Source organism: Falco rusticolus, chromosome 9 (genome assembly GCF_015220075.1).
Source record: "Falco rusticolus isolate bFalRus1 chromosome 9, bFalRus1.pri, whole genome shotgun sequence".
NCBI lineage: Eukaryota > Metazoa > Chordata > Aves > Falconiformes > Falconidae > Falco > Falco rusticolus.
Window position 1 is genome coordinate 34,160,218 of NC_051195.1, and position 24,241 is coordinate 34,184,458.

The window sequence follows — 24,241 nt, forward strand, 5'->3', positions numbered from 1 at the left end:
TAATGGAGCTGCAAGAATGCTAAAAGAAACACTCCTTTCAATTTCTTTTGCTCTCTTTTAGTGCATATTCTTCATCATTCATGTGTCAAGTGAATTGCACAAAGGGCATATGATTAAATTGCTTGTGTGATATTTGAAAGAAGTGTTAATGTGACTACTGATACTTTACATTAGCACAGAAAATAGATCTAAACAGAGAAGGCAAACTATTGAGCTTTCTATCAGCTATAAAAACTAGCAAATGAAAATTTGGATTCTCAAATGCTTAAAAACTACATGCATGCAGACCCTCTGTTCAGAAGTAAATACTTTTAACAAATATTTTCAGTCATAATCTGCTCAAAGGTTTGAAAAATTACTAGCTTGATACAACTCATACAGCCCCTACTAGCCTACAGAGAATTCTTCATATTGTCATCTGTTTTCTTCATAATTTAGTCTTGAGGGGAAAAATTACCAACATTTTCATTAACTAAAAGCATTTTTTTTCCAATCTTATAGAAAAACCCTATGTAAGTAGGTCTGCCTTGAGCTTCTCTTTTTCCAGACTGGGACATGAGTGATGTTTCCACAGCTGACCTAGTCTATTTTTTGTCATTGGTCATGTGTTTTGGTCCCCGAGATCACACACATCGGCATCACTCATTCAGAAACAACAAGGAACACAGACAAGCCTGTGCTACAGATCGTAAGCCCATGTGTCTTCTAGGGCTTGTGCACATGTTTTCTCACACCTGCTTTCAAAACAAGCTGAAAAAAGGTTACCCACCATCAGCAATTCAGCAAGACATTTGACCAAGAGCCTAACCTACTAGACTCAGAGATGACACACTCACTGCTCAGACTTGCTTACATCTCCCAGACTGGTTTTTAATGGAGAACTAATCAATAGTCTTCATTCACCAGGAAGCAACCATATAGATCAAAGGTAATAAAACATGAGAACTTGGATCAATTTGCTGTTTAAAAGAGGTAAAAAGCCATGTACTTTGTGTACCAGGGAGAAAGGGTGGAGAAGGAAAAGGAGTTACAGCTTTACATATAGAGCTAGCTCAGGTAACGGGCTTTGCTCCCTCCTCAAGCGACTCTGCTACTCTTACCCCCACAAGGATAGATAAGATGCATCTAGGAGACAAAACGACAGATTATGTCAGTCACTCTAGCTCTTTTGAAGCAGTGAGGCAACATCCACATACACTGAATGAGGACCTGCTCAGCTACTAATTATTATATCTATTGCCTACCTCGTAACCACATTAAATTGCCTGCTTTGTTTCCCACATGCAAGATGCACCACAGACTGCAGCCAAGAGACTTGCACACTAGCATTGTCTTTTCACACCAGGTTTGGAACCATCCCACTCATTTTCTTTCATCTTCCTCAAACTGACATTTCCTAAAAATTTAGAGGAGATTGCAAGCAGAAGGTCTAGGATGATAATTAGTGTTGGCACAGGTGCTTCCACTTTTATTCACATCCACTGATACAGGCAGGTTCTGCCACCCCAATCAAGAATACTTATGGTCTTAAGTGAAAAGTGTAAATACTGGTTTACTTTCCAAATATCACACAGTAGTCAAATTCCAGCACCAGTTAAACCAGGTCTGTATCAAGAAAAGCTTCATGGTCTTGACCAGTCCCAATAGTATTAAGTGAGTGCGGAAAGGACTTTGCTATTTAGCCTTATCTCTTGGATCATGAGGATCAAACTTCTTCCAAAGATCACATCCACAGCTTTTGGAAATGAAGCCAAGAAGGTCCACCTGCCAGCTCAGCCTGCATACCTCACCTCACAGCTGAGTCTTTCTCAAGCAGCGTTAAAAAACAACAGTTCTGTTACTCCCATTTCATAGATGGAGGAAGACCAAAAAAAAAAAAAGAAAAAAAAAATCAGTCATTTAAATCTTAACACAAGAAATCTCTGATGAAGCAGGATTAGCCTACTTGCCAGTCCAGCAAGCCCAATACCCTTTGCACACCTTCAAAAGAGAAGGTGCATCACGGTAGGATAACCAGCTCCCTGCACATCCCAACCGCACTGAGAGTCCCCACCAAAAAGCAGCGTCCTGCTTCATGGGCTGCTTTAGCTCATGTCTCAGCAGTTGGATGTGTTTAAGGAGAGGCCCCTACACAAAGCAGTAGGGAAAAATATCAGAATATGTTTGCTTGCTCAAAGTGCAATCTCAGAGGCACCTTTTCTCAGTGGAACAAGACTTACTCAGTGCCCCATGCATACTCAGAGTAAATGAGAGTCCTATTAAAAACGCAAGTGTGCCGCTTCCGCCGGGCTGGGGTTAGCTTTCACAACGTGCTGCTCTCTTCTAAAGCTGTTGCGCAAGAGTTGTGTGTTTAACATTTCTAACCAGCCAAAATTGCTCTTTATATTTGATCAGGAATATTTTTTTTTTTACCTTTGAACCTGTTGCAACGCAGGTTCAAAGGTTACCTGGGTGCAGTGTTGCCCGTTTATTAAAGCGACACACTGATGATTCGGGGCTTAGTCCTGCCACAGGAGCTGGGTAAGCACCAACCCTTGAACACCCACTTGGAGTTGCAAAGCAGCGAAGGAAGCAAGCTGTACCGGTCCCTCCACCCTCCTCCAGCTGACGGAAGGTAAGCAAATCTCGCATGATCCATGCCTCCCAAGTACTAGGCTTCCTGCTCCTGCAGAGAAGTACTGCAAGTGGGATAATCTACTTAACGTGCTGCAATGCTTGTGACCAGTGCACTCTTCTCATCATGCTGTGTGCTGTTAAAGGCAACGGCTGCATAACTGGCTGCATGTTGTTAAAGAAGCAAGTCTGGGCTTGGCTGGCGCACAGAGAAATCACAGCCTGAGTGAGAGCAGCAGCCTGAACGCTCCCTGCTACTATAGGCTGGCTGGAACTGGTAAACCTGATGACCATCCAGGCTGAACTCATTTTCTTATCAGTTTGTAAATTGTGTCTATTTAAAGATACAGTGCATGGAGTACCAGTGCCAAGCTCCAATTCAGATTTATGCTTAAAACAGAGTTCCAGAAATAGAAGAACCATTTGGTTCTGCAGTATCACAGGCAGATTTTTGAAGTCTTGTCAATAAGAACTTGTTATAGACTAAATCATTTATACACACAAGCTTATTAGCAACATTTACTACAATAGGACCTTAATCCCTAACTAAGAACACAGAAGCTGGCTAGAATGCCTTTTTTAAACATTTTAAAAGCACAGATCTTGGAGTATGGTACGCAAGACTGCTGCTGTTGCCTTGGTACAACTGCTTGGTGTAGTTATGGAGATGGAGCCTTCTCCAAACCCTTGCTTCTGTACAGAGCTGCAGCTGTAACAAAGGACAGGAGAACGGAGGCAAAGATAAACCAGAAATGAAGCTACAAGTAAGAAAACTGGCAAAAAGCATCCTGCTCTTCCAAGACCTATGCCCATCATCCTGTCCATACTACCTTCTCAGAGGAGCCCACCTATGCTCTGAGAAGATTATGTCCCTGTGCAGTTACACTGCTTTACAAAAGCTAGAAGCTGCCCTTGAAAGGTGTAGCAGAGCAATAAAGAATAATTATATTCATAGCATTAAGAAAAAAACCTGGAATTCAAAACCCCTTCAAATAAAGTGAGCCCACACTTCCCACAGACTCAAAATGTAGATCCAAGTTGTGAAGTGACAACAGAGAAAACTAAACACTGGGCTAATGCTTCCCCTTCATTTAGTTACATCCTCCGCTATTTGCTATAGGTAAATGGGCTGTTTTGGCATCTTTGGATATCAAAAGCCAGTGTTGTGCTATGAACTTAATCTTTATTATAAAAGCTCATCTTATCCATCCTCTAAGAAAACCTTTTGTGACAGTAAAACCAGAAAGGAAACTACTTGAACTCTCTATACCCATACTCTACCTACTGCACATCTTAATTTGCTAATGGGTATGAAAGATGCAGGTGTACATTTTACATACATGTACATAAAGAAGCAAAGGTTGAGTTATTCATGTCTGCTTCATTTTTTTTGGCAGAGAATTACTAGCAACAAATGGATTTGTGCCTCATAAAAATCTGGAGTTTATTCAGGTCATTTGAGGCAGCATAAAAAATTAAAAGCATCAAAATTTGCATGTCACTTCTTATGCATACCAGGGAAGGGAAAGAGCATCAGCTGTATTCTGATTTATGAGCATTGAACAGAACCAATCATTAACAAGAAGCAATCCTCCCCAGGGCTTTCCTGTGTGCATCCCTTAATCCCATTTATGTCGGAGCTGTGGGACCTGCTAAGTGCAGGCAATGCAGTGTAACCTCACCAGTCCAGGGACCACTGATATCACATGCTGGGCTTCTGGCAGGCCAGGTAGGACAGCACTGCGGGCATGTTCTCTTGCACCTGTGGCCCCCAGTCAATGCATCTAAGATGCACAGCATTGCTACCCAACAGCTGATCAGAGACAGGGTAAATTCACTGCTTCGTCTCTTCCTCCTGGAAAAATAACAGCCTGAGACCAGATACCTGAAGGGGGAAATCCCTTAGTGAGGCACCCGGAGAAGGTGCTAACAGAGCTGGCTGGGTTGGAAGCCTGGCCTTCTTCCCCTTCTCTGTAAGAGGTATTCCCTCTCTCTACACACCAGTGCATCCTGACTGGCACTATTACAGCTGAAGGTCACACCTTCACTTAAATGCCACAGGAACATGTCTGGGTAGGGAAAGCCAAAGGCAGAGGAGTTTTATTCAGGACAAGCTATTTCTTTTTCATCTTTATGTAAACTGTACAGCAAAATCGGTGAATTAAGCCTCAGCTTCCCTAAAAGTGTATCTGCATTATTAAATAATGCCACAATTACAGCATAAGTTAGCTTTACCTGAATAGTATAAAGTTTACAGCAGCAATAAAAATATAATTGCAATTAGTAGAGGCTATAAGTTTTAGTATGCCAAGGTCCAGGCCAGGTTGTGCTCTGGAAGCAAGTACATGCTGTGTTATTCCACCCCAGCTACAGTTAGTCTAGCTAAGCAGATTATTCTGAAATCATGCAGCGCAGAAAAACTTTCAGATGGACAAACAGTTAAGCAGGCAAACAATTCCAAGACCTGAGGTCAAGGCACTAAAGAGAGGTGAAGCTACTGTCTTCCCACCCCTCCAAACCAGCTGCCAAATCCCAGTTATGATAGACAAGCACCGGAGAAAAAAAAAAGGGGGAACTGCAGCAGCTCTGAACTTGTAAATGAAGAAGTGCAACTATAAAACCTGAAGCAAAATCCCTGTCATAGCAGGAAACAAAACTAAGGTTTGAAATGTGAATCACCATAGCCTTGTGCAAATAGTTGTATATATGTAAGTCTATACAACAGCAGAAAGAACCAGGTAGCTTTTGGGGGAAGAGGGGTGGGGGCAGGAAGCCTACAAGTAGACCACCAAAACCAAACGAACCAAACCCAGTGGCAGAAACAGGGATCCATCTCACCAGCAAGTATGTTACAACAGCACATAAGAAATACTGTACTCAAAATATTTTGTTGATATTTTGGGCTACAATAGGTCTGCTCAGCTTAATGCACGTGCAGCTGTAGCGAGAGAAGTGCTTTGTTGAGCAGACAGCTTTGTACGCAGAGAAAACAACAGCAAATAGATTATACACAGGAAATTATAAATGCAATTTCAAAAAGGTTTGGTCTCCCTCTCACCCAGTTCTTCAGAAACATGTAAACCTCAAGCTGTTTTCCTAAAACAAACAAAAAGCTCAACAACTTCCTCTGTGTTTTCTTTTTCTAACCACTTCAGCTCCCCCTTGCCCGTTCCTCCCGCTTCCCAGCGTGCCTCTCTGCTCGCTGATTCATTTGAACCAGGGAGAGGGAACCAGCTGTAGATTTTAATGTGAGTGTTACCTAATAGGTGTTGGCTTGCTACTCTGCTGCTAAGGCTCCCTTTTACTTAGGGAAAAGAGGTTGGCTTCCCACTCCATCTTCAAAATGGTAGGTGTTTGTGATCACCGGTTCTTATCTGCGTATTTGCTCTGAAACATTTTCTGTGTGAGTAACGGAGCTCTGCCTTGCTTGCTGTTACTTAGATGAGCTTTACTGTGACCTATGTGCAAGTGCAGTGATTAGCTGTAGGGTTCAAGATAATGAGTTTTCAGGAGCTGCTAGGAAATGTCTGGTAGCGTGCTATCAGTTAGATGTTAACCTTAGGCTGAATTCAGTTCAGGTATATGTTTGCTCTTTGTTCTTCATAATGTAAATTCTTTATTAACATGTAGAGATAAAAGATGTTAATGCCTAGAAGGTTTTAGTGCTACCTTTTTTCTGTGTGGCTACGTAAGGTGCTTAATGGTGATATTCTTGCTTTCTTAGGAGTTCTATGTGAATTTTCAATTCAATTCAATTGAGCTTTAGTTCTAGCTCTTTAAACCATGCTTGTGTGTCTGGAGAAAATTTCCTATTAATATAATGTTGATGCATGCATGTTTTATATGCATTATACTGACTATTTTAAATTTTTCAAAACTTCAAAGGGCTAGCTGAATATGCCCTATCTTTCTGTGTAGGTAGTTTTCAAGGAGAAAACCTGATACAAAAAAAAACCAAACAAAAACCCAAACCCAAAAACAACAAACATGAAAGCTTAGCTTTTCAACTTACCTGACAAAACTACTTTCAGTACTAAGAACTGTCATGGTATCATTGCCTTCCTGATGGAGGGACAGTAATATTAGACGTAGTAAAAATCTTTATAAACATGACCTTTCTATTTAAGCCTACTGAAAGCCCGAGTTCAGTAGGTTTCACGAGCAAGGTCCAGAAATAGCCTGTAACACGTAGCCTGAAACCACAGAGCACTAAACTTCCTGAAAGTAAGTTACTGAGGCCTCGCTCTTCCCCAGGGCCCAGCAGAGCGCTTCTCAGCCAAGATCAAAGGGCACTTGAACTGTTTGGCTCTGACGTTCATAAGAGGTACTCTGAAAGCCGAGCCTAACTAAAGTGTGTCTTGGGCTTCATGCAAGTTACTGTGCATTTTGCTTTGTGGTTTTGACGTGGCTATGTTCAGCAGCCATTGCTGAGCTTTTTGCACTTTAGCTTCTCTCTGCATGCTGAATGTTAGATGTTCCTAAATCCTGCAGAACACAAGACTTCTTGCTGCGGCTGGAGGAAGATGGGATATAGTGCTTCAAAGGAGTAACAACTGGCAGAGTGTCTCGCATCTGCAGGACACCAGGCAAGAGCTGCACTGCGTAAGCAAATGTAGAGTGAGCTACTGGTGGTTAACTAACTGATTAGTGGCCCCACTGTAGTTGGTTGGACTCTATGCTTCCTGCTCGGAAAGTCAATGTTATCTTAGTAATGCTGAGCAACAAGTTCTCATGATCACTTCAAGAGCATACGCAAACTGTTTCTTAGGTGAACTTGAGACAAAGATAAATCTAGAATACATTCTCCCAGGCAGTGCATGGCCATTGCTTTTGAAATTGTGCAAGTATCAGAGGTTGCTTTGCTGTCTGTGAAGAACTACTGCAATAGAAATGCCACTGATTTCTTTCTTCATATTGCTTTCCAGTGGAGAGAATCTCCTGACTTGAAAAGAATAGAGAGAATAACTGTCTCGTTCCTTCTAGCTAGTGAAGGAATTGCTGTAGAGGTGCTGGGGGTGAGCATACAGTAGAAAAAAGAACATGTACTCCTGGACTCAAGGCTGTAAATGGTATTGCTGTAATCTCCTCTGATAAAACCTAAGATAAAAACTCTGCACTCTGGAGCCCAGTGCATTTTATCCCTGACCATTGATCAGGGCAGACAACCTAAGTGCACTTTTTGTCTAAATGCATCTTATGCACAAGAGCCCTAACAGCTGGTTTGAGGCCTCCTGTGCTTTTTGTATCTTTCTGGTCACTGGCAGCCGAGTCCTGCAGAACAGAGGGGTTCAGGTGCTGCACCCCTGCCCCCCCTACACACTTGAGAAAGCAGCTGGTGCTCAGACTTGCGCCTCAGTGGAAGCTGGTGTCTAAAATAATGCCCTGGCTTTGTCTGATGCTGCACTGAGTTGAGTTTTCACTCAGCTGATATAGATCAGGTATTATGTATGCACAGGGCATTTGGATTTCTGGGTTAAGCACTGGCTGTAGCTGCTGCACAGGAAAGATCTAGGGTAAATCTGTTCCCTTCCCACGGACAGAGAATTGTCAAGTACAGACTTGTGTCTTCTCTGCTCGCTCTCCCGCTCTGAGGACAGCAGGATTAAGCAGCAGGAGGATACTTGAGGTGATTAATTAGCAGTGACTTGGATTTGACAAGTAGTTACAGCTGAAGCTCTAAGCACAGAGCTGTTCTAATGCTGGGAACCGAGACAAATCTGCTGACAGTGTCTGCCACAGCCTGCGTAACACACGGTACGTACTTCAACAGGAGTGACTAAAGCCCAGCTGAGGAAACGTGGTTGGAAAGTAAAAGCAAAATGCTGTCACTATTCTATTCATGCAGTAGAGGAATTGAAAATAGTCCTTCAGATATGAAAAGCATTTTTTCATGTATTGCTAGGTATCTAGGTATCTGCGCTTTTTTTTTGACACAACACTAACTCCTGTAGCTTTAAAGTATGGTAGGTATTGACTCTTGCACTTATAGTCTCATACAATGCTGTAAATGGGCTAATGAAGATAGTTACTAAAAAAAACCCAACCAACGTAGAAGCAAATGAGCATTAATACTTCCCAGGCTTTAGAGATAAACTTGGCAACAGATCTTTCTTTAAAATAAAAATCCATTTGGCTTATAACTAAAAATCATCCTTGACTGGCTATAGGGATGCTGGTTAGGTTACACTGGGATTAGACTACTGTCTGGTTTCCATTTCTCTCTATGTGAGAGGCTTGTGGAATCAATTCAGAATCCGAAGGCAAAAGCTTTGCTGCATTTAATCATCCTCAGGCTTTTCTCAACTTGATCAGGTGTTCTCTCTGGACTTTGGGTTCTCTACTCCAAGCATCATTATCCTTCAGGGCCTGATCTTCAGTCATCCTACATGTCTTGGTACAAACTGCCTTGCATGTGAGTCAGTGAGGAGATGAAAATACTGTGGCGGTAAGATTTTCGGTGACTCATCTACTGCTGCATGGAGCATTCGGGGTTAGTGGATTCTCGGATCCTTACCACAAAAAGGTCAGACAAGTGTACTCCGTTAATTTTCTGTCAAAGAAGTCCATGTAACAGACAGTAGCTATTTGTGACAACTGCGCTGATGTGTCTGATCAGGCAGCGTTAATGCTAAGCAGTGTTAATAAGTTACAGTAGAGGACTTGGTGTGATAGACATGATCCCCAGTTCTGTCTATTACCTCTAGCATGATACTCTAAAGGCAACCAATCCTTCCTGGTTTCTAGGAAGTTGTCTTAAAATTACTATTAAAATGAGTACGAGAGCCCTTAAAACTAATACAGCTGGACAGGCATGTGGTCTCTTCAGTTGCCTGCATACAGCTCTTTTCTCTTACTGATTGAAAAATGTCATGTCCATTTTTGACATTTGGGAAGTCTCATCTGAAATGCACTGAGTTCAACCTCCTTCTGGCCCATCTGGGGATGGAAAAACACTGGAAAATAGCCCAAGCTGATTGCTGTTGTTCAGTTCCCCTGAATTTTGATTATGAGTGTTCTGCTATCCCTCTAAAAAGATGTGAGAATAGATGTGCCAAGGTCTAGTTTTTCCAACTTCTAACAAGCTTTCAACATACAAATGGTGCAAATGTGATTTGCCCTGTCACTTGGATCTAGTAGTGGGCTCTGAGTTAAAGGAATAAAGTTTGTATATCTAACTTTTCTTCATACTGGAGTGGAGATGCCTCTACCGAGCTGCCTTGGTGTTCATGCTACAGAAAAGTGACTTGTTCATGTTAACAAAAGAGGAAGTGGCACCATAAACCAGATATGGTTTAATCACCTGCAGAAAGCTGTTTACTAACTGCTCCAGTAATGGGTTACAATGCCAAATGTATAAATGACGAAAAACAGCCGATTGGCAAATTCACTTAATTAATAATCTTCAGTCTTCCGAAGGGAGCAGTGCTACTGTTAAGTGGCTTTGCCCTGAATGTAAACTTGATCAGCAGACCTGGCTTTAGGGGATTTTTTTTTCTCCAGGCTCAATTGAGAAAGGACCAAAAGAATGGTGTGGAGAGGGGTGATACCCTGCGCTGCAGAAAGAGCAGGTTTCTGCTTGCTTGTTTGATATGCCCAGTGACTGGAACAGGCGGTGCAGAGTGCCAAGGGCAGTGCCTGCCTTTCTTGCTGGAGCACAGGCTTTTTTTTTTACTCAATACCTGAAACCAAGGTCAGGAGCTTGAAGGGCACATTGTAACTAAGGCTTAGAGTAGAAAAGAGGTCTAGGGAGTTGGTTCTTTTCAGATATGCAGGTGACATGCTTTTGGCAGCTTGGACTTGATGACAAGCCTCTGAGGTACCTTTCCTTACCCAGCTGCTGAGTGGGCAAAACATGCCTTCTGTCACCACAGAACACATGAGGGTTGCTGGTGAATGCAGCCACTGGAAACTGGAAACAACAAAACCATAAACCAGATATGGGTGATCTAACTCTGGTTAGTCTGAGCTTAGAGACCCAAATTCTGACTTAGGGGCTTGACTGAATTTACTGACTGCCTGGCAAATAACTTCAGCTTTCTTGGAATTATGATTAAAGGGTAACTGGAGCCCATTGCTCTGGAAAGCCTGGTATTCTTCTTGTAGAGGGATTTAGTTAGTTGCTAGCTGCTATACCATCTACTGACTGGGTTCCCTTGATTCTATATGAAGGACTTTGGAAGGGTGTGGTTATTCATCTTGCAAAGTGTGACGTGTCATGTGCTGCATAGCTAGATACTAGCAAAGTTAAGTTGGTGAGATCTGAGTTGATTCAGAAAAAAGCAGTCGCCTGTGCTAGATCTGTCTTGGCCATTCAATCTTAAACATACCAGAACATTTTAGAGATTAAAGTACTTGTTTCTAAGGGAGGAGGCTGAGCTAGATGTCTCTTTGTTTCTTATAAGAAATCTTGGATGCTCAGTTTTTGTTTCCATGCCCTTGAAGGAAAAGACTCTGGAGGATCCAAGCGGCAGAACTGCTGCTGTATTTCCTAGCTAGACTTCCATTGCACACTCCGACTTCCAGGTCACCACTCCTTAGTGGAAACTAACTTTCAGAGCTTTGACTTGTGCTGCATCTCATGCTGAACATGCTTTCACTATTTGAAATACTTGTCCAGCATAAACCCTGCTTTCCAGTAAGAGCAGCTGACAGTGAAGACGCTGCTTGTCTTGCACACTTAGATATGTAGGTGTAACATGTAATTTAGCAATACCCCATCCTACGCGACAGCTGTAATAGTGACGAGTTTTCTTACTTCCATTACTCACACCACTCAAGTGTAGGCATTTTTTGGTTATAGTTAAAATCTGAGAAATTAAATACTATTTTTCCCCCAGGCATATTTTTACTCTTAAATAGATAGAATTGACATCTGTTCCTTGTCTGACTTCATCAGGCTTCAGCTTTTTATGGAGGTGGATGCAGCATGGATTAAGAATTATGGGGACAGGTGACCTGAGATCTCTTAAGAGGCTTAAAGCATTACATAAGTATGCTTCATTATTGTACCAGGACTCTTTAGGGGCAAACGGCTGAAATGATTTGTAGTATTGCTTAACAAACTACTTAAGTAACCGTGGTCATAGGTAGTGAGTGTTTCTAACTCATGTCTATTAAACCTCCTGTTTGTTTCAGGTTCAACTCTGGCTTCACTGATCCAGCACAATGATCTGGATACTTCAAGTCTTGTTCTCACCGCTCCCAACACCAGCATTGATTAGTCTTATAGTATTTGGAGCTGTCATCTTCCTGTGGGTGATAAGCAGGCCAAAACCTGTTTTGCCTCCTGTTGATTTGAACAAGCAGTCAATAGGAATTGAGGTAATACTTACTCTGCTTGTGGGCGTGGACTATTTTTGAGCTTAATGTGAATACTGATCCATTCTGCCTCTGGTTATCAGTGGAAACTCTCCTGTCTGATACGCACAGCCTCTCCTCCCAGGTGTACAACTCAACAGTATGGTGGGGAGAAGGGAAGTCTTAAGACAGTGAGAGTAAGAAACAGCAGCTCTTGCCAGCAGGGTTAGGTGGGCTTTTTACCGGATGGCCTTGTCACTGACTTTTTCAAATGCTTTGCATTGGCTTTGAGGCTGGTGCTAGACTTCATTTAACTAGGCAAGTGGTAGCACCCAGTCTTAGCTAAGCTCTCTCTAATGACCTGTAATTGAATATTAATCTAGGCCAACTAGAAAATTCCTCTGCATATGACTGATGACCGAGTAGATCAAAATCAGGAAGGAAAACGAGACTTCCCTAACAATGCAATGGTACTGAAATGCTTTAAAGGGGATTGCTGGGAGAATGGCTGAGGAACAAATTACATTGCATCTGTTCTGCACCGATTCATAACTATGCTCTGTTCCCAGGGGGGAGCCAGAAGAGGTGCACTCTTGACAGATAATAACCTGCTTTCTTATTACTTTGAAGATGCTAAAACCTTGTATGAAGTTTTCCAGAGAGGACTGCATGCTTCTGGTAAGTTTTGCATCTGCCAGTTAGTACTTGCCTATTGCAAGTAAATAAAATTATTCCAAGCTCTTTTGCCTTGCCTCTTGTCTGTTGTAATAATACAGGCTAGCAAAAGCTTTCCTAGCCTTCTGTGAGGTGGAGTGACACTTGACCGTATTCCACTCCCCTCCATTTAAAAGTAGTCTTAGTTGGCAGGCTGGGCAGGAACAAATATCAGAAGCTTAAGATGTTAGAGTTCAGTGAAGTCAGCAGACACTCAGCATCAGAAGGAACTGGGAGGAAACACCTCTGCTTTGTCTTATGATACGGGTTTCAGTGTGAAATTACTGCATAATTACAACAGGTGTGCATTTCTGCATATGCAACTTCAGGGGTCCCATGCATGGGAATATGTGATAGCTCACAAGCCGTTTCAATCTCATGTGGACTGTGAAATGGAAATTATCACCAGATCTTGGAAGTATTGCTTGTAAGGATGAAGCTAACAGTCTTACTGTCTTGGCTTGGGCAGAGTGCTTAACTAAGGACACTGCACTTCCACGGTCCATGCAGTTACCTGGATGTCTGACTAAAAATACTTCACATAAAGTGTTGTGCTGCAGTGCTATGCAATTTCAGTACTTAGCTTTACAATTGCTTTCCTGAACTCTTCTATTAGGAAATGGAAGCTGTTTAGGCTACAGAAAACCCAACCAACCTTATCAGTGGCTGACATATAGACAGGTGAGTATTGCACATGACAGATGATTTAATTTGGGATGCTGTCTTGTAACACTAAAGTGGGGGAAAACTATCTTACAGGTTTTGGACAGAGCTCAATACCTGGGATCAGGGCTTCTGCAAAAAGGATGCAAACCATCATCAAACCAGTTTATTGGCATTTTTGCTCAGAACAGGCCAGAGGTAAGCAAGAAATTGAATATTCTTTCCCAGAATATTCTGACACCTTGGGGAGAGAAAAGGGTCTATATTTAAATCACCTCAGGCCACATGAGGAACAATCACAACTGGCTTTTGCTTCCCCAGTTCCCTTATTACTGCAGAGCACATACCATGCCAGCCATACAATACAACGATCTTGAACCCTCACTACTCAGAGAATCTCATGGACATGCTCCTTACACAACCCCACTACTAATGTGTGCATGGGCTAGTCAAGCTGTATGAAATCTGTAGGTAATCCTGTTTTGTGAGCTGCTAGTTTTCTTTAGCTGTATTGTTTTCTCTCTTCAGTGGATCATTTCAGAGTACGCCTGCTACACTTACTCAATGGTTGCTGTTCCACTGTATGACACTCTGGGGCCAGAGGCCATTGTATATATTGTTAACAAAGGTAAATATGCAGTTCCACTGTTTCATAATGATTTCTCTAAGAACTTTTGTTTGGAGAAGGTGGAAGTTCAAGGGAATTTGATGCAAAAATCAGAGTAGCTTTAACCTTACTGCTCTTTTACTTTTATAGACACTTAATTCTGTAAACAAAGCTGCTTTGCGAAGAACATGGTTCAATGCCTAGAAGAAGCCAGTGGGTTTCCTATGTCTCCTGGCATTTTCAGTGCAAGTCCACTAAAGACCTGCTAAATCCTGTGGACCATCCTGCAGTCAGAGCGCTCAACCATTTGCTAGTTGAGGTTTTGCAATCTTGAACTCCCACACTGCCAAATCAGTCAGACAATGCAGACAAAACAAGACAAAGAAAACTTGCATGCAAATTAAGACTAGATGTGTGTCTGTTATTTGAAGTTGTAGGATATAAAGAGTGGAGGAGGGGAGGGTAAAGACATGCCTAAATTTGTTTTATCCATTTGGTTAGGGCCTGTTGTTCTACAGAAGCAACAACTAGCGTGCCATCATGAAAGAAACTGATGAGGAAGCTTGAATAAACCTTCAAACATTCTTCCCCTAGTTTTAGAGGAGAAATTGGGTGGCAGGGAGATATCCACTGCTGTCACAACGATCTGGGATCCAACCCATAAACAGGATTTGCCAACAAAATCACTTTGACAGTTATGCTGGTGAACACTGCAAACAGGTCTTGCCTTGACTATGCAGCTGTGACTTACTAGGCTAATGGGGAACCAGCATGTTCAGGCAAATCCAATTCATCTGCCAGCTTAATGGGAAATGCTTCTGTAATTGCATAAAACTCTCTTGCACATCCAGGGAACCTGAGGCATCAACTCAAGAATTTTAGCTACCTCTTTCAAGCAGGGTCTAAATTCCTTTAGATTTAAGGAAGAGGGCTAAACCTAAACAATCAGTGAGAACAATTCTGAGCTTTTATGGCAATACCAAAAGTTCAAATGCCTATCTTGACTGTGACTGAAGATACTTGTCTTCAGTTCCTCAGCAGTTGCCCTCACTTTGTATAGCTGAAATCTCAAGTTTGCCCCATCAGTTGGCCATGGTAGAAGGAACCTTCTTAGCACTGTAAGCCAGCCACTGAATCCACGTGAACAAATGCAAATGGATTTAGAACAAACCAATGCTATGTTCTAAATGTATGCACTACTAAGCTGCCACTCTCTAGCCTCATGTCTTCTAAACAGACTTCTGAAATGTAATTTCGTTTCTACAGCTGACATAAACATAGTGATCTGTGACAAGCCCGAGAAGGCACAGATCTTGCTTGAGAACTGTGAGCAAGAAAAGACCCCATATCTGAAGACTATCATTCTCATGGATCTATTTGATAAAGAGCTCAAGGACAGAGGAGCTAAAGTGGGAATCGAAATTCTAGCACTGCAGGAAGTTGAGGTAGGTGGCTAAAGGCTTCTGCTAGATCTTGCAGAGGAATACCTTGCCAGCTAGACATCTGGACCTTCCCTGGCAACAATGACACTTTAATGTAAGCATTATCCAGTTGTCACATCCTGTAACTGAGACCTTGATGAGCAGTCATTTTGAAACTTGGTATATTTAGCCAAGTGGACTTGCAGAGTTCAAGCCATTGACAAAAGTTGGGTCCGTGTATTGTGGACAGTCAGTATGCATTAAACTGAAGACTTCCTTAGCTTAATTCATGGTGAAGTTTTAACAGGATTTATCAGGCTTCTAAGTTGGCAATTGAGTATAATTGAAAACTCTAAGTGCAAATTACTGGCTGCTTTGACATCCCAATACTAGGCTTAATCTTCCAGATATGATGCATAAATGTATAAAAAGATGTAAAGGCATGTGGCTTACATCAAACAAAACGAAGTATCTCCACTCAGGATTTCCAAATTCCTGAAGTAGTTCTGATCACTTTCTACACACTCAAGATTTATGCTTTCCACAACCCCAGGCATCAGCTTTTCCAAGTTGTGTGTATTAAATTCAGGAAGCCCAGCATCTCTCTCTGAATTAGAAACATTATCAAGAGGCAAAGTAAAAACAAGTGTTGCATTTGACATGAAATTATTCATCTACTATTGTTGCATGTCTTTCTGTTGCAATTGTTAAGCTGCATTTTCTCTTTAACACAGGAGCTGGGAAGAAACAACATCAGAGAACCAGTTGTAAGTATCTCTGTGGAACAGTTATAATTTTGCAAAACTACACTCTGAAAAGACCTCTTGCCATGCTGCTAGTAGAGGAGGCTGGCAGGATTCTTTTTCTATCTTGTCTTGCTGTTTCCAAACAGAATTCCTGGTTTATCCCAATTTAGGAAGTGTATGTAGATGCTGACAAGCAATATAATCCTTACTCTGTTGACCTTACATGACTTTTTCCCTCTAGCCTCCTAAACCTGAAGATCTTTGCATTGTGTGTTTTACCAGTGGAACCACAGGTAAGAGAATATATAGTGATGCTTCCCCATTAAAACATTCTCCCTGTGCTGTAAAAAAAAACCCAAAAGCACCAAAACAACTTTCCAGCCCAAAAAAGAAACTGCTAATGACACAGAATTAATACAGTAAATTAGAACAGTGCCAAGCCACCACTGCAGTTTTACTTGGGACACTGTTACCATAAGTCAAGTACACTAAGGCAAAGCTTCTTAGAGCTGGGGGGAAGAATAGCCAAATTCATGTTGTCTTAGCCTATGAAAAATACAGAGTCTTAATGTTAAAAGAGATTTGTTGTTTAACTGTGTCTGTATTCTGATCCACAGGGGCTAGAGAAACAACTTGTTTCAGCATTCTCTATGCTACTCCTAATGCTGTTTCAGTAGACATTTCCTTTATGTTATATCCATAGCTGAAAGCGCTCAAGATGAAGTGTATTTGTGATCTCTTAAGACAATGCATGCTATGACTGAGCCTAATACCAAGATGGTTCAAACTGAGCCAAACAAGACATGGGAAACTGACAGCAGAAGCAGTCAGAGCTACAGCTGACTTTGCTTGATCTCTCCAAAGGTAACCCTAAAGGAGCCATGCTGACACATCAAAATGTTGTTGCAAACGCTGCTGCCTTCCTTAGAAGCACAGAGGTAAGCTACTGCTAATGGTGTTCTCTAGGCTACGTCGCTCAGTCATGAAACTACCTTTAATGTGGGCATTTTCTGCAAACCATTCACCTCAGGCCCGTATTTCAATGGGACAATAGTACTGCAAGAAACTTGGTTTAATCTTGAACAAGAACTTCTACACAGAAATTATTCTAGAATGAGTCAGGGCTAAATGCCAAGATACTCAACTACCCTATTTCAAGTCTTGCCAAAACATAAAACTAATCTTGATCTAGTATGGCTGAATTACAGTTGTGAATTTTGAAGGTGATGGATGAACCTGAGTTGCTTCAGTCATTTGAAGTGTCTATTTCAAAGTACTCAAATTGATCCAAACTTTATTCACATTCTACTTAAGAGTAAGTCAAGCAGGCATAGGGAATGCTAACCTGCTTCTATTTCTTTCCCCTCTAGAACACAGTTGAGTGTACAAGTTCAGATGTCACCATGTCCTACCTTCCCCTGGCTCACATGTTTGAGAGGGTTGTACAGGTATGTACAGATGTATGTATCTGAGCTTCTATAAACCAATATAGTGAAAGGTATGATAGCCTTCTGTATTTCCTTGAAACCTACTCACACAAGAACTTTCCTGTCACTGGGCACTAGAAATCATGCTGCTTTCCATAAACAAATAATTATATGAATATTTCCATAAACAAATAATTAATGAAGCTAGGAATTATCCTTGACTAAGCTTAGCCTGGTCAATTTTTAGACTGTGGTCTACAGCTGTGGAGCAAAAGTAGGCTTCTTCCAAGGAGACATCAAGTTGCTAACAGATGACATGAAAACCTTGAAGCCAACACTATTTCCAGTTGTACCAAGACTGCTCAATAGGATATATGACAAGGTATGTGAGCAATTTTAGCTTAACTATCTTCATGTTCATATGTCTCAGCAAGCATACAAGTTTAAATGAATATTGAATGTATCCTTTCTGAAGTGATGGAAAGAGTACTGGCACCTGGTGTAACCAGTCATGACTGGGCTAAGTCTGTTGCTGTTCAGAGACAAAAAGTTTGTTTACTTTTGGAATGCAAATGCAGCCAGTGCAAAGATAGTAGGGTCCCTACTATACCTCAAAGCTATGGCTGAAGTGTGTCAGCATTAGCACGAATTAGTATTAGCCCTTAGTTCATCTCCTAGACCTAGGCAGCAGTGAAGACAGACCCCAGAACATCAAAGTAAGATACACTGCCTCCTAACAAAGCAAGAACTGGAGGTACAGATGTGAGTTAAACCCAAGAGTCACCAATACTTTTTGTTGCAGATACAAAGTGGTGCAAAGAGCCCAGTGAAACGTTGCCTGTTAAACTTTGCTGTGATTATGAAGATGGCTGAAATAAAACAGGGCATAATTCGAAATGACAGCATATGGGATAAACTAATCTTCAAAAAAGTTCAGGTAAGTTATTCCGAGTGTAAGTGAGCTCAGCAATGTAGTAGCGGAGGATCTGATGGCTTCTATTTCACTTCTAGGAAACCATGGGTGGAAGAGTGCGTATAATGGTAACAGGCGCAGCCCCTATATCTCCCTCTGTCTTGACATTTCTTAGAGCAGCATTAGGCTGTCAGGTAAGTTGAGGGTTTTTTTCTTAAAGTAAGACCTGTTTGATTATGCCCAAATAAGTGACAAATGATAAAGCTGTACTCCAGCCCAGCTTCTTCCTGGGGCACTTGCTGTCAGTCTTCAGTATTTCCAGGCTGCTTGATCTAACACTAACAGGAAAAAAATTCTGCAGGGCTGGCTTCAAACTACACTACCAAAAAACTATCCTGTAGGCTTTGGGAAGAGGAATATAGCAGGAGAAATAGGAACATGCAGCACTTAAAGTTAGGCAGCTGCCTCTTGTGCTCTGTGGCTGATTCTGGTAGTCAACGAGCTCCTAATGTAGTGCACTTAAGAACACAGTTCAGAGAACGAGGTGACCAAAGCAAGGTTTTGGTAAAGCAAAGTTTGGATAGGTGAATTTGAAGAACATCTGGTTATATCAATAAGACCAAGATATCTTAAAGGCTAAGATTTTCTTGGCTTCCTTCCTAAGAAGAAGACTTGAGCATGGACATAGTTGAAACTAAGCTCTTTCACACCAAGGACTTGATGTTCAAAGAATATTTATCCTTTCTTACACAGATCTTTGAAGCTTATGGCCAGACTGAATGCTCAGCGGGATGCACTTTCTCAATGCCTGGAGACTGGACAACAGGTATGGTAGCCAGGACTTGGAAACTCTTCCACAGCTGTCAAGAGAGAGTGGCACTCAAGCTTAGGTGCTCTACTGCTTTTATTTCAATATAAGTTAAATCCTGGGTACTTAACCTCAAAGTTATTCTTGGTGGCAAGTCACCTGTCTGCCTAATAGGTACCAAAATTCTGGACTCACTACGGGAGGATCTTTTGTGTAAAGTGACACAGGTCAACTTAGACCTTGTGCCAGTGTACAGGAAAGGAGTGTCTGTACAGAGCTGAGCAAACTGCACAAGGATTTCCCAAATGGCTTTAAGAAGCTAGCTTTAGCCCCCAAATAACTTGTTTTACTCAAAACATAGTGACTAAAATATCAGACGCGATACTTGACTATTTTTCTAAAGGACTACCTGACATTGAAGATTTAGCTTTCATCTTCGCAAGGGTGCTTTTAATATTGGGTATTCTAAATTCAAGCCCAAGTCACCATCTTTGGGAACACCATAACTGCAGAGCATAATGAGGACAAAATGCAAAAGAATACCAGGATCTATGAGGGAATTCTGTGGAGGCAAGTGTGCTACATGGCTGGTGTGGTTGATTATGCCAATAAATGGTTCTAAGCATTGAGACTTAGCTGCTCCTTATCCTGCATGAAATGTTCTGAAAATGGCATTACAATAATTTTGTGGAACATCTGTTGTCAGATGCCTTTAAAGGGTATTGGTTCTTGCTAAAGCAGTGAACAAAGAGCCATTAAGTATCTACTATCACTGAAGTCTTTCATACATAGGCAGCACCCGAGTTCTGCCATCTGGCTTCAAGAGCTAGTCTTTCTAGCTTTAGATCAATTAGGGCCAACTGCTAGCAGAATCCCCCAAACATAACTGTTCTTGGTTTTTTTCCTCTTAGGCCATGTTGGAGCCCCTCTGGCTTGCAATATCATAAAACTAGATGATGTGGAAGAAATGAACTACTACTCTTCTAACAATGAAGGCGAGGTAGGTACGATCCCCTGTGTGTGTGTGTCAGGAAATACTGAAAGATAAGACTTGGTACTAATGCTGTTCTGTGCTTGCTGCAGGTCTGCATTAAAGGACCAAATGTGTTCAAGGGTTATCTGAAAGACCCTGAGAAGACAGCAGAAGCAATTGATAAAGATGGCTGGCTCCACACTGGAGACATAGGGAAATGGTTGCCAGTGAGTAATTACTTAAAACAAACCATCCCTTGGATGTGAATTTCTGGTTAGTTTACAATAATCTGAAAAGCTGGAGAAGTGAATTGTAGGAGAAAAGCCTTCCACAGTAGTTTATCATCCACTGAGTAACTCCAGGTAAAGCTCCAATGACCAATTAGGTGACAAGATCTCAAGTAACACCTGCTAAGCCAGCAGTAAAGGCTGTGTCACTTCCACAGTGAAGAACAAGATGTCTTGGTTTCTGTCAAAGAATAAAGAAGCTGTCTAATCACGTCCTGAGCTAACTGGAGAAATTAGACGACATGCCACTTCTCTCTGTAGAAACCAAAGACCAGTTCCAGACTAGCATGTGCCTTTCACAGAACAAAGCTAAACCTATTATCTTCTACTTCTTATAGAAGCAAGACAGAGACTTGAAACTAATGGCCTCCATCTTTAACTTCTAGAATGGAACACTGAAGATCATTGATAGGAAGAAGAATATATTTAAACTTGCACAAGGAGAATACATTGCTCCAGAGAAGATAGAAAATGTCTATATCAGAAGTGCTCCTGTAGCCCAGGTCTTTGTACATGGGGAAAGCCTGAGGGTAAGTGATGCCAGGAGTGAGCATCCTGCAAGACTCCTTCCACAATGAGTTCTGGAAGGTCAGGACACAAATTATGCATATAGAAAAGTCCTTGAACAAGATCTGTTCCTGAGAGTGCCGTGTTTATAAAAATATCCTATCAGACCTATAGCTTTCCCAATTGACACCAAAGAAAAGGAGATCTTGACATCAAGTTGCAAGCTGGGTAAAGACTAATTACATACTTGTATGGGATTAGTATGTCAGGTCAGCTCTATATAGTTTAGAATTAATGAATAGTTTGGGTTGGAAGGGACCTTTAAAGGTTATCTAGTCCAAACCCCCTGCAATGAGCAGGGCCATATTCAGCTAGATCCGGTTGCTCAGAGCCCCATCCAGCCTGACCTTGAATGTGTCCAGGGATGGGGCATCTAGCACCTCTCTGGGCAACCTATCCCAGTGTTTCACCACCCTCACTGTAACACAATTTCTTCCTTATATCTAGCCTAAATCTACTTTCTTTTAGTTTAAAAATATTACCCCTTGTCCTATCCCTACAGGCTCTACTAAAAAGTCTGTCCCCCTCTTTATTACAGGCTCCCTTTAAGTACTGGGAGGCTGCTATAAGGTCCCCCCAGAGCCTTCTCTTCTCCAGGCTGAACAACCCCAACTCTCTCAGCCTGTCTTCCTAAGAGGGGTATTTCTTGACTCGTTTGCCACAGAGGTGTCACTATGCTAGCAGAGCCCTGTCTTCAACCTGTAAACCAGCCAAAATTAATTGCTGAAGCATTTAGCACACATAACAAACTACATTAGTACTTCAATTACTGCTGTCAGAACTTTAGGTAAGTGACTGAAGCCTTTGTAGCTATCTTCCAAACTCTGGAAATGGATGGGGATGTAGATGTGGCTTGTTATAGAGACACTGTCAACAATCAAGTTCACATAGACAAAATAATTTCAGATGCCTTATCTTGGTCTGAACATGGCTACTTCCACCTGTTTTCAGTCTTTTCTAATAGGTATAGTGGTTCCTGATCCCGAGACGCTTCCAGAATTCGCAGCAAAACTGGGAGTAAAAGGTTCCTATGAAGATGTCTGCAAAAATCCAGTAAGTGTCTTTGTTTTTAGTGGGTTATAGAAAGAATTTAATTCTGAAGCCCCATCTTGCATTGCTTTGACTTCCTTCTACCCCCTTTTTTATTTTTGTAAATTAAGCTGGCTTAATGCTGGGTGAGTCATGCAAACAACCTTACAATAAAAACTGGAACTAAGTGTAGGTGTCTTTTGATGTTTCAAGGGCTATCACTGCTTCTTTTCCAGCAAGAAGACAGGCACAACCTCTCATAATAAGAGAAATCTTGAATGTTGAAATATGTACATTCTTGCCAACCTCAGTTTTCACTGAGTGAGCAGTGGGTATGGTCTTGAGTTGCAATTACAAAATGGCAACTTTACCCACTCTGCTCCTGCTCTGTTTCTTCTAGGCAGTGAAGAAAGCTATTTTAGAAGATATGGTCAGACTGGGGAAAGAGGCTGGCCTTAAATCCTTTGAGCAAGTGAGTACTTCCAAATCCTGCTTGTCACAAGCACCTGTATGGCTAATGCAATGGCTGGGAAGTCTTCATTCCTGTTACTGACTGTGCCAGGATGGGACCTAAGCAGCTGTCCCTGACAACTGAAGTAGGCAATGAAACATTGCCCGGCTGCCTGTCTCTTGGCCAAGAGACTGGTCGCTGTACAGGGCCACAGTAGCAATTGCCATGGGATGGAGTGGAGGCTCACCATAGGCTGCAGCAGCTGTACTGTAATTCCAGCCTATCCTCTTCCTGTGTCAGCTAAAAGGAGTTTGATTTGCATCAAAAAACAGTTTAGTTACTGGAGCTCCTGAGACTGAGTTCTTGCACTGAGCTCAAGGAAGCTGGGAAGAACTGATGGTTGTCCTCCAAGTTGTTATGTGTTATGTGCAAAATTACTTTCTTTTAATAGGTTAAAGACCTGTACATCCACACAGAGATGTTCTCTGTAGAAAATGGACTCTTGACACCAACACTGAAGGCAAAGCGAACAGAGCTTGTTAAAGTATTCCAGAAGCAGATTGAGGCCCTCTATTCAAGCACGCAGGAATAGGTGGCCAGTTCAATTTGAACTGCATGGAGTATACAAATAAATCTGTGACACTACATGACCTATGGAGAACACAGGCATGAGTGGAGAGGAGCAAGAACTTAAATATATTTGTTTCTGCTATCATGGGAAAAATTACTTTCAGGTGAAGATGGCTATAGTGTAACTGACAGCTGGCAGCATTCACATCTTGCAGGACTAAGCATCAGCTGTCTAGGCAAAGCCAGAACTTTCATCTTCCTTGGACTGTGAAGTGCAAAAACCCTCAATAGCCTCATCCTTTAAAAGGCAATTGTATGCACTTCTCGCTGTCAAAAACAAATCTTGTTTTCCTGCTCCAATGATGAACTCCATTGTGACCTTTTGTGGACTGATCTGCAATCGGACTGAACTCTTTCATGCAGTTACATGTTTTGGATGGGGGGGAGACAGTTCAAAAAACAAGTGCAGGAAAATAACACTTCAGTTTCCACTCAGGATGCTGTATCCTCTCTCAACTCAAGCTGTCACAATACAAATTGGAGCTTAACATCTGTTCAGCAAATAGAGAAGTGCATTTCCTGCTCCTAGCGCTGGACCCACAGTATACATTGTTTTTAATAAAAAATTAAGTCTGACGTCATCTGGTTTACAAAGTATGTGTCTAAAGCAAACATACGTGTCTAGTATGGGAGGCACTGGATCAGTTTTTGCACGTTCTGAAATGCAATGGCAGTTATAAAGCCTCTACACTTACAAATTTGGGTCTGATAAGTGGAAAACTTTAGCTGCCATTCCTAAGGATGTAAGATGCAATAAATTGTAACTGCCCAATGAAACTAAAGCCTGTGTGAGTGACTTGTTTCTCTGCTGCAGCCAGACTGCCAGCTGCAAGGCTGACTGCTGCCTGGTTATGTATAACTGCAGCTAGAACACAGCTGCTGCAGAAAGCTACTTGTTTCCTATGGTGTTACTACTTAGCCACAGCTCAAGCCATAAAGCAGTAAGATAGTGCCAGACAAGATGTTGCTTTTCTACTCAACTTTCCTTTTCTTGTAGTAAGGCACTATGTGGCAAAGTCTTCAGTGTAAATTCATTCTTCATGGGAAATAATGTATCAGATAGAATTTTCTAGGGCTAAAGCTGCTTCTTTAGAA

General features: G+C 41.8%; 1 protein-coding gene across 1 annotated transcript; it reads left to right on the plus strand.

Moving 5' to 3' along the window:
- The first annotated feature begins 2,476 nt into the window (after positions 1 to 2,476).
- On the plus strand, positions 2,477 to 23,928 carry ACSL5 (acyl-CoA synthetase long chain family member 5). Its single transcript, XM_037399808.1, has 21 exons — positions 2,477 to 2,614; positions 11,749 to 11,934; positions 12,480 to 12,588; positions 13,241 to 13,305; positions 13,384 to 13,485; positions 13,816 to 13,915; positions 15,161 to 15,339; positions 16,050 to 16,082; positions 16,303 to 16,354; positions 16,926 to 16,999; positions 17,432 to 17,509; positions 17,736 to 17,870; positions 18,291 to 18,425; positions 18,500 to 18,595; positions 19,155 to 19,227; positions 20,121 to 20,209; positions 20,293 to 20,409; positions 20,856 to 20,999; positions 21,988 to 22,089; positions 22,466 to 22,537; positions 22,968 to 23,928. Exons 2-21 carry the CDS (start codon positions 11,779 to 11,781, stop codon positions 23,106 to 23,108), a joined length of 2,052 nt encoding a protein of 683 aa, XP_037255705.1. The 5' UTR covers positions 2,477 to 2,614; positions 11,749 to 11,778; the 3' UTR covers positions 23,109 to 23,928.
- Positions 23,929 to 24,241: the final 313 nt, after the last annotated feature.